The sequence below is a fragment of the Colobus angolensis genome, unplaced genomic scaffold, assembly GCF_000951035.1.
Source record: "Colobus angolensis palliatus isolate OR3802 unplaced genomic scaffold, Cang.pa_1.0 Scaffold49, whole genome shotgun sequence".
NCBI classification, from domain to species: domain Eukaryota; kingdom Metazoa; phylum Chordata; class Mammalia; order Primates; family Cercopithecidae; genus Colobus; species Colobus angolensis.
In genome coordinates, this window is record NW_012118376.1 from 2,460,594 (window position 1) to 2,475,391 (window position 14,798).

Here is a 14,798-nt window from a genome sequence, read left to right on the forward strand (position 1 = left end):
TAGGTGAATTCACCACTTTATCATTAAAAAATAAGCTTGTTTTTTCTTTTTCTTAGAGACAGGTTTCACTCTATCATGCAGGCTGGAATCCAGGGACACCATCATTGCTCACTGCAGTTTCGACCTCCTGGATTCAAGCGATCCTCCTGTCTCAGCCTCCTCAGTGGCTGGGACTATAGGTGCCCGCCACCATGCCCAGCTAATTTTTGTAGTTTTCGTAGAGATGGGGTCTCGCTGTGTCACCCAGGCTGAAGTGTAGTGGCGTGATCTTGGCTCACTGCAACCTCCGCCTCCCAGGTTCAAGCAATTCTCCTGTCTCAGCCTCCTCAGTGGCTGGGATTACCAGTGCCCGCCACCATGCCCAGCTAATTTTTGTAGTTTTCGTAGAGATGGGGTTTCACCATGTTGGTCAGGCTGTTCTCGAATTCCTGACCTCATGATCTGCCCGCCTCAGCCTCCCAAAGTGGTGGGATTATAGGTGTGAGCCATGGCGCCCGGCAGTCTATCTTACTTTTCTTAAGTCAAATTATTTTTTCTCTATGTTTAGGCCTCCAGGACTAAGGCTTAGCTAAGGGTGAGGTGAGGTGGGCTGCGGGGAGGTGGGGGGGGGGTTCCTGCTGAAGCTGGTTATTACTGGTGAGCAGGCATTACTGGTCTCACACAGAGACACTTTATTTCCAGCTCAGACCTATAGCTTCTTCCCTTCTGATTTTCCCATCCTCCACCTCCCACTTATGCCCATCATAGGGATACCTTATAAACAAACATCAATTGCCTTATAAATATCCTTGATGTAGCAGAGAGGACAGAATGAGAGAACAGATGGGTTAAAGAAACCCCATCTATGCAGGGCAGACACCCACCGGCCTGCTGTTCTGCAGGCCATGAGGGTCAGCTTCTCTGCCAGGGCAAAGGGCACCTGTGTCTACCTGAAACTAGGCAGCCTCCTCTCACTTCATGCTCAGTGTAGGTGTACATGCCCAGAATGTTCTCGGCTTACCCTTTCCCTCACAAGCCAAGAGAGCCCCCTCTCAGCTTCAGATGCTCTGGAACTTCACGGAGCCTGGCATGGTCACCTTCAACAGCCACCATCACCACCAGGCATGAAGTTGTCTCTCTCTCCTCTAAGCCACGACTTCCCAAGCACACAATTCTACAGCTGGATTCTCAGTACCCCCGCCCCTGGCCCCTCCTCCCTGCTGCAAGCCCCTGCTTCTCTTGTGCCCTCAGAGCCTCCCACAGTCCCTGACGTGTGACAGGTATTCCATTCACGTCTGCTCAGGGTTTGGCTGTTCCAAACGTGGTTTCTCAGGAAAAAAAATCTAGTTTCGCAATATCAGAGGCCTTTCTTTAAATAGATTCTTGTAAATATGTACTAAAGCTAAGTGGAAAAATTGGGATAATTTTGTTTATCTTGTGGCTTTACCAAATATGTCAATAAATATTTCGGGGCACACAAAGAAGGTACACGTGTACAAAGTCTGTATCATAGTAATATTCCAATTACATAAAATACATTTCTAACTGTGACTAGCTGCTTTTAGAGATAACTGCAGTCATGTTTTCACTTGCGGTAGCCTTTTTCTCCAATTTTTTAAAAAAGAAGTCACACTTGGATGTGTGCCTTGGAAGAGTACAGAAACTATTCTTTGTAACACCATGTGAGACATATATTGGCTACATATAGATCAACTCTACATGGAATAAGAATTCAGGATAAGACAGAAGCTGCATCTTTAATTTCCTATCCCATCCAAAGGTTATTGTGTTAAGGAGTAAGAGCTAGTTTTCAAAATAATTTCCTGATGTCTATGGGACATACACAGTAGGAAGGACAAAGAGGCATAATCCACAGTCCCCGCCCTAAGGCAAGAACTCACCCAAAGCAGCATAAGATTAATGATTCAGTTGGGTGGTGCAGACAAAAAGTGTCCCTGCTCCCTCTTTACAGGATAGAGACATGGGCTGGAAGGTTTGGAAGATTTCTTGGAGGGAGGAGAAGCTGAGTTGAGTGCTAAAGGGCAGGGAAGCAACAAAAGGTCCACACCATTTAAAAGCACGTAAAAGAGCCAAATACTGGGAATTTAGGACAAATTGAAATTTTGTTTTTATCACTACTTAGCAATGAACAGAACCTCGTAAGTAAATCCATGTGCCTCTCTCTCCTCGTTCCTGCCCCCGCCACCCTCTTCTCAGTTCTGCTGAGAATGCCATGAGATATTAGACTCTGTTAATGCTAAGGATCATGGTTTGCCAGAAGCTGGAGGAGAAGGCCCAAATCATGAGAAGGCCCATCGGCCACACCACCCCTAGAAAGGTAAGGGGTGAGAGAAACAGAAATGGCCAAACGTGGGGACAGTAAAGGCATGGGGCAGTGAAGGCCAAGGACATGCCCAAGAGAAGGCTGGCCTGGGGGTGGGAACGAGAATGGGCCACCAAGGGTCATAGGCAGCAGAAACCCATCGAGAGGATGGTTCAAGCAGGTGTAAGGACTGAACGGGAAAATCTGTGGACTGTCTGGAGGCCTACAGAAGGTGACTGCAGGTAGAGTGTGGATAAAAGAGAGAAAGCAAAAGAGGGAGGGAGAAAAGAAAGATGGCATGAGGTGGCCTCCTTCCTGGAGTACTGGGTACAGGCAACTACAGAGTCCTTGAGTCCTTGGGTCCTTGTGGGTTCAGGGGGCTGTAAGCACAGTCCTGCCAGGCAAGACAGAAATCAACCAAGGGTGCTTAGCGGAGCAGCCTGTCAGTCACACTCAGACTGCACACATCTCAGACAAGGCCCATGTTCCAGGACCTGCTGGGCTTGGAGAGAAGGTCCTAGAGCCTGGTGAGAACTGTGGGGCAGTCTCTCTGTAACACGTTGGTGAAGCCAGGCTGTGCCAGGAAAAAACATCTTACTAGCTGTCAACTGGTGGCCTTGCTCTGTTCCCACAAAAGGGCAGGAGGTCATTCTAATTAGGGGAGGATTACCACCTCCTTTAACCCACCATCTCAACCCACGGCTAAAGGGTTTCTAAGCGTGTGTGGTCTCTTTGAGAATAAGCCTTCCCCACTTTGCTGCCAGACAACTCAGGGATGATGACTGTGTCTAACTGTCCACTGGCCCTCACTGGCTCCCATGCATCCCACTTCTGCTCAGTTTTCTGAGGGCTGTGGTATCCCCTTGCCTGAGTACACTCAGTAGGACATGGTACTCCCCATTGTCCACCAAAAGAGCTCTAAAGAGCTCACCAAAGAAAGTGAGACCTAACATTCTGCAGCAGTTTGAGAATGACTGAAAGGGGCCCTGCATCTCCCTGCAAAGACACTCTCTATAGGTTTGCTTAAGCATCCATCAGAATGTCCTCAGTGAGGGTAAAAGCCTCCTAGGGGCCTGGGAAACTGGTTACAGCATGGTTTCCTGGAGGCTCAGTGAGTCTAGAGCTGACTCATTGCTAGAAACAAGAGGATGTCTGTAGCTCATTAGCATCCCATCACCTGCACAAGGGCAAGTGAGGTGAATCTGTGATAGGATTTGGCATAGGAGGGAAAGTTCAGACCAGGTCTGTCCAATAAAAATATTGTGTGAGCCACACATGCAAACCACATATGTAATTTAAAACTTGTAGTAGCCACATTAAAATGTAAAAAGAATAAGAGCTGATGGCAGGGTGCAGTGGCTTATACCTGTAATCCCAGCACTTCGGGAGGCTGAGGCAGGTGGATCACTTGAGGTCAGTTGTTCAAGACCAGCCTGGCCAACATGGTGAAACCCCATCTCCACAAAAAATACAAAAATTAGCCAGGCACTGTGGTGCACACCTATAATCCCAGTTACTTGGGAGGCTGAGGCAAGAGAATCGCTTGAACCCGGGAGGCAGAGGTTGCAGTGAGCCAAGATCGTGCCACTGCACTCCAGCCTGGGCAACAGAGCAAGACTCTGTCTCAAACAAAACAAAACAAAACAAAACAAAACACAAGAGCTGATATAATATCAGGGCCCTAACTGCCTCCTTTTTTCCCTATGCAAGTATGACTCTTGGACCATGGTTGCAGATCCTTGAAATTCTGAAGTTTGAGCCATGAATTTGCATTTGGATTTTGTCCTTGTGAAAAGGAAAAAGCCTCAGGGACCTAGGTTCTCATGTCCGCACCAGTATGGAGGGATTGAGATAGGTTTGAGACAGGACACAGAGGCTGGCACGAAGGCAAAAGGTGCCCAAAGAAATGTATGAAGGGGAGAAGGGGTACTTCTGGGAGGTCAGGGCAGACTGTTGCTGGCCTAAGAAAATGGAACATCCAAGAAAGAAAATTATCTTCAAGAAATGAAGTCAGCAACCTTTTTCTGTGCAGGACCAGAGGGTAAATATTTAGGTTCTGCAGGCCACATGACCTCAGCTCTGTAGCCACAGTATGAAAGCAGCCAGAGGCACAACACACAAGAGAGTGTGGCTGTGTTTCAATAAAACTTTACTTGCAGAACAGGCCACATTTGGCCTGCAGGCTCTAGTTTGTTGGCCCCTGTTTTAGACAATACCTAAAAATCCCAGACAGCCTCCTTAGGTCCTGGGTTTTGAGCTTCTCCAGTGCTTGGTTCACATTTCCTCTGTGCTGCATTCTATTTATTCTGTTTACCTGTCTCTGGCCTCCCTGACATTGGGGGCAGATGCATTGTATCCCTGGTGCCAGCACAGAACAGGTGTTTAACACATATTTGGGGAGAAAGTATGTGTGCAGAGGAGAGGAAGACAACAGACAAACCTCACTGAGCATTTCCAGCCTCTTGGCAAAAAGCTACAGGGCTCATGTAGGAAAAGGGATCTTTGCTGACAGCAAACCCTACCAGGAGACAGCAGCCTGGCTTACTGCGTCACACCTTGTTAAAATGCAAACCCATGGGCCAATTTTGACATCAGGGCTAAACCCCAGAAAACTGCGCCACTGGAACTGCCAGCAGACAGGAGCCCTTCCCAGCACAGATCCCATTGCCATTCACTGCAGCCTCCTTCGATGAGGAGGAAAAACACTGTAGCTAGCCAGAGGTATAAAAATGCTTTGTTATTAGAAAATCTAAATGTCTCTCTAGGCCTGTGCAGTACCATTAGGTGACGTCAATGGCTCAGGGTATCTGAGCTCTGCGTTTCCACTTTTCTAGGAGCAGCAGCTAATTCATGGTAGTAAAGGCGTTTCTATTTAAAGCCTCAGAAAAAAAGCAGGTGGCCCCCCACCCCTGCATCCTAAAGTCCTGTGCTAAGGACTTGCCTGCTCTCCCTGTGAGGCAGGAGGGCTTTACAGCTGGCAGGAGGCCAGGACTGAGACATTCAGTTTCATTAACGCTAGCCACCAGCTTCAGGGCCTGCTACATGCCAGGCAGTGTGGGCACACAAGGACAGCACAGAGCGGTGGCCCTGCTAGAGGGGAGAGGGCAGTTTAGCACACAAATAGCTGTGAAGATGATGCTGGTGGTTGGGGGGTGACACAAAGAAAAGAGGGTACCTCAGGGGCCTTCAGGAAGAAGGTGGTACTTAATGTTTCTTGCACTGGGCCATGAAGGACTAGTACCACTTGAGCACATGGAGTTGCAGGGAGACTGGTGACAGGGAGCGTGGGGGTCCTCGTCATTAAGTGAGAAAGAGGGTAAGGAAGAGGAGCAAGGCTAAGCTGGTGGGGGAAAGGCATGAATTGTACTTGGTCAATTCCTGGCATGAGAATGAATGAGCCCCAGGGGACCTGTGTCCTGTACTGTGGATCCACAGCCAAGAAATGCTGGTCTGCACTGCTTGTGTTCAGAAGTTCGTCTTCAAAGAGACACCAGGTGTCCTGTCTCTCTCTTTCTGCCTGTGTCAGCTCTTAAGAAGAACTCATTCTTTCTCCCGGTATGTAGCAATAAGGCTGTTGGAACACTTTATTTTCTATGAAAGGCCATTCTTTCCTTTACCAGAGGTCTCCAAGGACTTGGCTCTTGTATGACTTCATGGTATTATGTGAAAACGTCCTGATGTCAGATGAAATTCTCAGTACTGGAGGAAGGATTTTTATCTCGAACTATATCTTATAAAGGAGCACATGGACATGGACCCCTTTGATAGCCTGAGACAACCGACTGAAGACCCTCACGGGCTCACTACGCTCACCCCACTGTCTACTCACGTCCTGTTGGTTCCAGTTGATCTCCAGGCCTGGCTGGGCTTCACCTTCTCATGCAGCACTTCACACATCTCTGCCATCCTCTACTAAAACGGATTATGCCACAGAAGCCCTTGAAATCCCTTAGAGATACTGTCCCTCTTTAAAATCTTCATAAAAATCAAAGACCACACGTTGTAAGTTTTCAAAAATAGATCACTGATAATTATGCTTGTTGTATAATTGTTAATCTATAAATTATAATGCATGAAGTGAAAATACACATAATCCAGTAGTAAAAGTACTAATCAAATAGAAAATATACCTATACCAATGTTGCCCTGCATTACAAAATTACCCAGGCGCGGTGGCTCACGCCTGTAATTCCAGCATGTTGGGAGGCCGAGGCGGGCAGATCACGAGGTCAGGAGATTGAGTCCATCCTGGCTAACGCGGTGAAACCCCATCTCTACTAAAAATACAAAAAAATTAGCCGGGCATGGTGGCGGGCACCTGTAGTCCCAGCTACTTGGGAGGCTAGGCAGGAGGATGGTGTGAACCCAGGAGGTGGAGCCTGCAGTGAGCCGAGATTGCGTCACTGCACTGCAGCCTGGGTGACAGAGCGAGACTTCATCTCAAAAAAAAAAAAAAAAAAGTTATTAAATACAGTGGCTTCTTAAAATTCTGTTACTGCAGATGATAACATTCAGATGTATTGCTCTGTATGATGTAAGGGTAAGAAAAAAATCGCAGTACTAATTTGGAATGATTCTTGTTTTAGATATGAATTTGTAGGGGTGAAATGCTCAAATTGATATAACTTTCCAACTGATTAAGAAATTAAGATTAAAAATAGGACTTTTTTTTTATTTGGAGGAAGAATTTTGTGCCTTCATATAGTAGTCTGGAGAGTTCCTCAGCCACAAGCTAAATCATAACCAATGTGCACTACAAATAAAGTGATATAGGCTTGCTGGGAAATAAAAAAATTTGTCAGAGGAACCTAATTTTCCCATAAATCTGCTTAATTGGCAGCTACGATTAGACATGGAGAAAGACAAGCAGAGAACAGTGGTGAGACAAGCAGAGAACAGAGGTGACGCACGGCCAAACGGACAGAGCAAACAAAGTGAGCTGATACCGTACCTGCTTATTATTGTCAGTGGTACAACACAGTTTCTTGAGGGAGACAAAATGCCTAATTTTCCTAATAACAAACAATCAGTTATTAGTGAGTCAGATACGAGATGATTCAACAAATTGGCAAATAAAAACGTCAACAGACTTCTTAAAGCTAAACTCCAGCGTTCATCCTAGGGGAGCTTTAAAATTCAAGCAAGACTCAATCTACAGAAAACACAGTTTTCACACAGAGCCCACACATGCCTCTGGAAACTGGGCCTCCTTTATACATCACAGCGGGCTCAGAAACATTTCCCTAATGGGTATCTCATTTTGTAACTGTCTCCTAAAGTTAGGTTCCTAGATATCTTCAGTTGATAGGATAAAATGCTGCTACAAACAAATTAGTTTTAATTCTGCTGACACTAACAATTGCATAGCTACAAAAGATTCATTTGGACAATGACCACATTTCATGGCTGCTGTTTTTATATTAAATATCCCATATTCTTGCACACTATAATTGTCATAATAATGGCACTTTTCAGGCACGTAAAAATCCTCTCATTTCAAGGTCATGGACTGGGGTCCTGAAACTCAGTGGGTGGTCTCACTCTTTATCACTGTCACAAGGAAAACCGGGCAAAAGACTACAGGTGCCTCAGCCCCAGGCAAAAATCAGCTCACAGTCAATATTTTACTGAGAGTAAAGCCATGAAATCCAGAGAGTTACATTAGGCTTTCTGCCCCCAGAAGCCCGTGGGGTACCCCACTTTCTCTCTCTTTTTACCTGGTTCACTTTTCTCTGTAGGCCTCTGAAAAGAGGATAGAAAATACTGGTTACTCTGTAATAGACTTCACTCAACTAGGAAGAGGTAAAATTTCCCTACTTTTAGTAAGAATTGCCTCTGATAGCTCACTGCCTACAATTACAGGGAAAATAACACTGGAAATTGTGTCTGGACAAAAGAACTTCTTTTTCTTATCTGTAAAATCAGAGAGATCAAAAAAATGTATTCTGATGGAAATTAACAGGCAATAGCATGTCTCCTCTGCTTTGGTTGCCTAATGATTCTGGTCACACACACAAAAAGGAATTCTTAGCTTTGATTTTCTGAGGAGATGGTATAAGGATGAGGATAAAAACAACACGACAGCCATGGGCATCATCTCCACCCCACGGCTCTCAGCACTGCCTGTGTGTGAGAATGGCCACGCTGAGGCCAGGCTGCTCAGGAGGAGGGCGGAGCGGCAGCCTCTCTCCAGCTCACAACCTCGGTCAGGGGCCTGTCAGTGCCCCCATCATCCAGAGTGAAGCGAAAAGGGAGCTGCAAATTACAAAATGGCATGAAATACCAGGTGGTATTGACAGGAGGTAGCCTGCATTGATGGGAGAGCAATTTTGAAACTAACCAAAATTGGAGAGGAAACAAGCTATTACAAATACCTGGCTACCTGGCTGATTTTGTAAAACATCTTGTTTTCTATTCATGCAACAATTTGCAATGAACTCAGGTAGTCCTAAGAGTCACAGGTGGGGCTCCTGTTCCAGTTACCAGCAGGATGACTGTGGCCTCATCTTTTTCTGACATGTCACACAATGTTGTGCTCCTTATACACCCAAACTATGAACCTGGTGTTGACCTTCAGGCTGGCTTCCCAAGGCTCACTATGATGTATGGTTACGGGGTCCTGTTTGGTTTTGTAAATCTCACAAAATTTAACTGGAGGAAGGAAGAGGAATTGCATATTTTTCTTCTCTCTCCACATAATAGAGAGCCTTCTCTGGTAATCTGAGATTCAGCGGATTGAGATGCCCTCAGCTCCTGGTCAGACACACCTTTCTCTCCATAAACAGTGGGCCTCCGAGGAACAAGCCCAGAACTGGCCTGGAGGAACCAGCATGGGGTGAGGGCCTCAAGCAGGAGAAAAGGGTGGCTCCCTATGCACTGAGTGCAGAGGCCAGAGAGCACTGGCAGGAGATCATTGTTGTTACAGGGAAAGGGAAGCCCAGAAATCAAGCCCCTTTAGAGCACACTGGGAATGACAGAAGGCATAGGTGATCAGGTGGAGGGGGGAGGTTGGGGTGATGCTTCATGAAGACATGGAAAACCATGTATGGGGGCTGCTGCCAGCTGACTGGAAGCACCCTCAGTCAATACTACATTCAGCACAACCCTACTGCATTTGGGGATGTAAGGCTCATACTGGCATTGCAAGCCCAATGCCCATAAGGGCCTTCAGTCTTTATCTTCAGCTAAAAGAGTTGAACAGTTTGCTCTCACCCTCCTTGGCCAATCACTGGGGTGATCTTCACGTGCTGTTGGATGCTGTCCCCGGATTTCCGTCTGGCATAGTAAACCCCCTGCCACTCCTACATGGACAAAGAGAGCTCTTAAAATCCTTCAGTCAAGGATGACAGCTGCTCCTGCAGAGGGTCTCAGCAGGCCGAGAAGGAACGTTCCCACATGCTTTCATTACATTTCACAATGCCTGCTGTATTGTTGTACTCAATGCAATGCTGATGTGGCCACATGTGTGAAGACAAGACCACAGATCCACATATCCACCAACAGGCTGTCTGTCCCAGCTTCCAGGACACTTGACCTGTGGGTGGAATTCTGCTCTCAGCCCTATGGCTGCTGTGGCACCAGGTCAAAGGATTCTTCAGAGGTCTCTCTCAAAATCTTCACAGCAATCTGTGAACTTGGCATTATCATACTAAATTTACAGATGGGTAAACTGAGGCTCAGAGAGTCTAGGTAACTTGCCCACATTAGGATGCAGAAAATCTGCTTATAAATTCACGTCTATTTAACACTCGCTGAAGCCCATCATCTTCCTAACATCTTATGGGCCCCCTAGCCAAGGCTTCTCAGGGGTTAGTCTGGCTCCTCATAGTTTCCATGAACGAGGCCAAAGGGAGAGTAAAGGTTCCTGTTCTCTGAACCTGGGAGGTTTGGCTAATCAGAAACTGAGATTCTCTGCAGCCATTTCTTGCCCCCTCTATCACATAAGGTGGCTAATTGGTATGCACCTTGGTATGTGCGGCTGTATTCTTTTGGCAACAATTTTTGGAATAGTTAACAATGTCTTGTTTCCTTTTTGGTCTCATTGCCCCAGTTAAAAAAGATTTTTGATCATCATCTATAATCTAAATTTATCTTATCCCTCTAAAATGTTCCCTCTATTAAATGGATACAGTGCTTATCTAACTACTTCACATCACAGAAAGGAAGATGAAATAAATTGTATGTGAAGAAGCCTTCTGAATGCTTAACAGAAAATGCACAGGCAGTTCCAGCGATGAGAGCCAGTGCTCCACAGGAGGAGAGGGCTTCAGGGAAAATTCCTCTCGGACTTCCATCATTACCTTCATCTACCCAGATGAAGGGGAAGCCACTGGAGGAACAGGTGCAGCTGGGAGGAGGAAGCTACAAATGTATGTTGAACAGTGATCAGAGAACAGAAAAGGAAAACTGGGAAAAAACCTGGTGTACCTATAAATACTGGTATTAAATATGTCTAGTCCCCCAAACACTGGATAAACTGAAAAAACACAACAGCTCTCTGGGTGGAACTCTGCTGAGAGATACCCACAATATTCCAGCAATGGCAGATGGGATATATTCATGCACAGGATGAAATGTTTTTACACAAAATCACCATATTCTGTAACATAATGATAAGCACCAGATTCACTTGAGTTCCAAAGTTAACTCAAAAATGAACTCATTTTGCAAAAATAAAAGATCTTTCACTTGATTATGACATTATTAAAGAAGCTAATCTTAAGGATGAAATTCTAAAACTCACAGAAAAAAAAAGTGCATTAGGGAGAGGGTTTGTGGATTGGTTTTGCTGGTGTAACCCACCTTTCCCTTCTTGATGCATGTATTGATGGTGTCGAGAAGGTCTGCCCGGTTCTTATCGCTTTTGGGCAGATCAGCGAGTTCTTTTCCCAGGAGCTCACCTTTGTGGTAGCCCATCATCCTTTCGAAGGCTGGGTTGACATACTGTTAATGGGAGGTGGGTACAGATCAGTGCGGGGACACAAGACAGAGTTCATGAAACGTCTGTGTGCCCCGTAAGAAGACTTGTTGGGACCCAGAGGAATATCAAGCAAGAAGTTCCCAGGGCAAACATCCTCTAATGCAGTTGGCTGGCCAGGTGCTGCGGCCCCGCTCCATCCCCAAACCCTTCCTGGAGGAGTTCCCCTCTTCCTGGCAGCAATGTATTCATTCAACTGCCTTCCTGATCCTCTGTAGGAAATCAGAAGAAACTTCAGCAGGAAAAAAACAGGAAGCCCTCATCTAGCAGTACCAGCCTCTTGGGGAACTCATTCACCATCTACTACCCCATGAATAAGGAAAAACGCAGACAAAAAAAAAAAGAAATAAAAATAAATTAGGACTGGGTCCATATGTTTGTAGTTAAAAACAAAAACAAAAACAAAAAACAGTTTCAGGCTGGGTGCAGTGGCTCACGCCTGTAATTCAATTCCAGCCCTTTGGGAAGCTGAGGCAGGAGGATCAGCTGAGCCCAAGAGTTCAAGACCAGCCTGGAAAACACAAAATAAAAAATAAAAAAAATACACCTCTACAAAAATAAAAAAAAGTAGCCAGTTGTTGTGGCACACACCTGTAGTCCCTACTATTCAGGAGGCTGAGGCAGAAGGATCACTGGAGCCTGGGAGTTTGAGGCTGCAGTGAGCTGTGATTGCACCGTTGCACTCCAGCCCAGGCAACACAGCAAGACCCTGCCTCTTACAAACAAACAAATGAACAAATAAGAACTCCATTCAACAGTGGTGGCCTGTATTATGCACATCTCTGCAACTGGATTTCTCATGTCTCCTTTCCAATTGCCACTACCTATTGATCAATATTTGCTACAGTTTGGGGCCACTACCAGTAGAATCAGAACAATAAATTCAGTTAAATGACTTGGGCAGGAGGCAGCCCTTTCAGCGCTGGGCTTAGGCAGATGTGACGCTCCCCTCGGCAGATTCTGGGGCCAGCAGACTCAGAGGTTTCTTTCCATAATTCTGCCTGGGGTCCTGGAATTTAGAGCCATGACCCTAGCTAACTCCCAGGTCCTGTCCCCGCCTCTGATTTCTTTTCAAAGATCACAGATGGGGGCTGAATGCAGAGAGACAAGCGGTAAAGAATGTGGGGAAAATGTAAACAGACTGCATCTGGGTCATGAATTTCTTTGGGCTTAAATTGCATCCATCTGCTATTTCAGAGATGTTCGAACCAACTGTAATCACTCTTGCCCTCAACTGCGATGGCAGCAGTCATGAACGGGGTGGCGCAGGGACAGTTAGGGAGCTGTTCCCTGGGAGACACAGCTTCCATTAACATGATCACCCCTGAGAGTTGAAGGGGTTTGGAAGATGCTCTAGTCATCAGGCCTTTGGTGGGTGACTGAAGAGGAGGGGGCCTGATACTGTCTTCATGGATCTCCAGACCCCCACCTCCCGGCCTCATCACTGACATGTAGTAGTCAGGGCCCTCCCTAGGCAGGGAAGGGCATCACTTACAGTGTGGCCCCTGCTCACAAAGCCAGTCTCACATCTCCCTGGGACACCCCTGCAGGCTGCTGATCTATCTGCACATCTCCCTCATCTCCAGGCCTTTCCCTCACGTGCTTTCTCTGCTTACAATTCCCTTCCTGGTCTCTTTCCCTCTCCAACTCCACTTTATCCCTCTTTTCTTCCAGGAAGCCTTCCCTGACTCCCCTAACCTAGTCCACTCCCAAGAGCTGCCACTGATGCCTGTGCAGACTTTCAGTGACTTATTACACCGAATTTAAATTTTTGTTTATCTCTCCCTCCCAGTGGACATTCAGCTCCTCAAGGGCAAAGGCTATTTTGAATTGATCTTTAGATACTCAGGACTGTTTAGTAACTATTTGATGAATGAATAGAAAATACTAGAGAATATGTTATTTTCTTTATTTGTTAGCTATATTCTGATACCTTTTCATATGTGTTCCTTCTGCTTTCCCTATTAAGTTGTAAATTTGGGTAGAAGTCACGGCCCTTCTTTCACACCAGGGTTCCTGAAACCTCAGAACGCAGCAGGTACTTCCAGATATGGATTCTAGAGCCAAGGCACCTAAGTTCAAATCCTGGCTCTGCCAATTACTAGCTACAAAACCATGGACAAATTATTTAACTTCCCTAGTTCTCAGTTTCCCCATCTGCAAAATGAGTACAATAGTGATACGTGATTCATAGGATTGCTTGAAGAAATAAATGAGTATATGTAAAATGCTTAGAACTGAGCCTCATATATGGCAAGTACCATATTAAGCATTTTAAAGAAAATATATGGAGAGTTTAGATAGATGGGGGCATGGAGGAAGAGAGGAAGGATAGGAGGGAGGGATGGATGGGTGGATAGATAATAGATGGATAGACACAGATAGATAGGTATTGCTTCTAAATTTTAAGTGCTGCTACTTGACCTCTGAAGATTTGTACTCAAAAAAGCATCTAACTATTTGATTGGAGTGCCCTGAAAAGGATGCTGATATCAAGTAAGATCATATATGAACTATCCCATCCAGTGATGACATCCTCAAAATTTATAGCACATAGGTAATTTCACTATACATATAACATCCTCTATCCAGCTCCTTCCTCCTTCCTCTTGTTTTAAGTTCCATACTATAGATTGCTGGTACATTTTTCTAGAGGAGGATGAAAAGGTTCCCTGAGAAAAAAGCTGCAAGGTCTTCTTTCAGAATCCAAGTTTCCCTTAAAGGCAGTGACTCTCCTTCCACCTCTCCTTTACAGGCATCTGTTATACTGGCCTCATGCCCCTGTTTCTTTCTGTTCATGGCAAAGGCTGGGAGATGATTAATATCATAATGTGACACCATCACAATAGTACTTCTCCCAGGGATACAGGTTTTCTAACCACCGATTGATAACTGGAGAATGAAAGACTGTTCCCTATTCTAGAAGTTGTTTGTTAGATTACAGGTGGAGGGGCAGGGAGCTCCTTCTCCTCATTTCTGAAATCAAATCCAGCTGCACACTGCAAAACAGGGAGGTGCCAAGAAAATGTGCTTCATGAATACACTTGATTGTTCAAGTCTGGGTATAAGTAAGGGAGATGTGGGATTTTGTGCTTGGTCTGTAACAGAAACATGTCTGACTCTCTCTGAGGTCCAAGAGGCAGATCTGTGGGCAGGTGGGCCACTGATAGTCAGCAACATGAAGAAGCCTTCAGATACATTTCAAGGGGGCAGCCAGAAAACATATTCTAACAATACAGCTAAACAGGAAACCAGGTAGGAAGGCTTTGGAGACATGACTACATATTTTAGTTCTGATATTTATTACTAAGGCTTTCCTTGGATAAGTTCCTTGACCTTGTTGGGACTCAGTTTCCTCCTCTGCACTATAGGGCAATGATTTCTCTTTCCTACCCTTACTGAATAGAAACGAGACAACCTAATGAAAGTGCTGATGACAGGGCCTAGGCAGGGTGGGCTACTGATGTTACTGGTCTGGTATGAGAACAGGGTGTGTATGTGTGCACTGGGAGATTAGGG

General features: G+C 45.7%; 1 protein-coding gene across 1 annotated transcript in view; it reads right to left on the bottom strand.

Moving 5' to 3' along the window:
• PDE8B (phosphodiesterase 8B) overlaps positions 1-14,798 on the bottom strand; it is a 223,740-nt gene that overhangs the window by 72,972 nt on the left and 135,970 nt on the right. The window contains exons 7-9 of the mRNA XM_011959219.1: positions 11,105-11,245; positions 9,515-9,603; positions 7,254-7,314 (exon numbers count right to left, since the gene is read on the bottom strand). Coding sequence (XP_011814609.1) covers positions 7,254-7,314; positions 9,515-9,603; positions 11,105-11,245 — 291 coding nt within the window. The remainder of the gene's footprint in view (positions 1-7,253; positions 7,315-9,514; positions 9,604-11,104; positions 11,246-14,798) is intronic.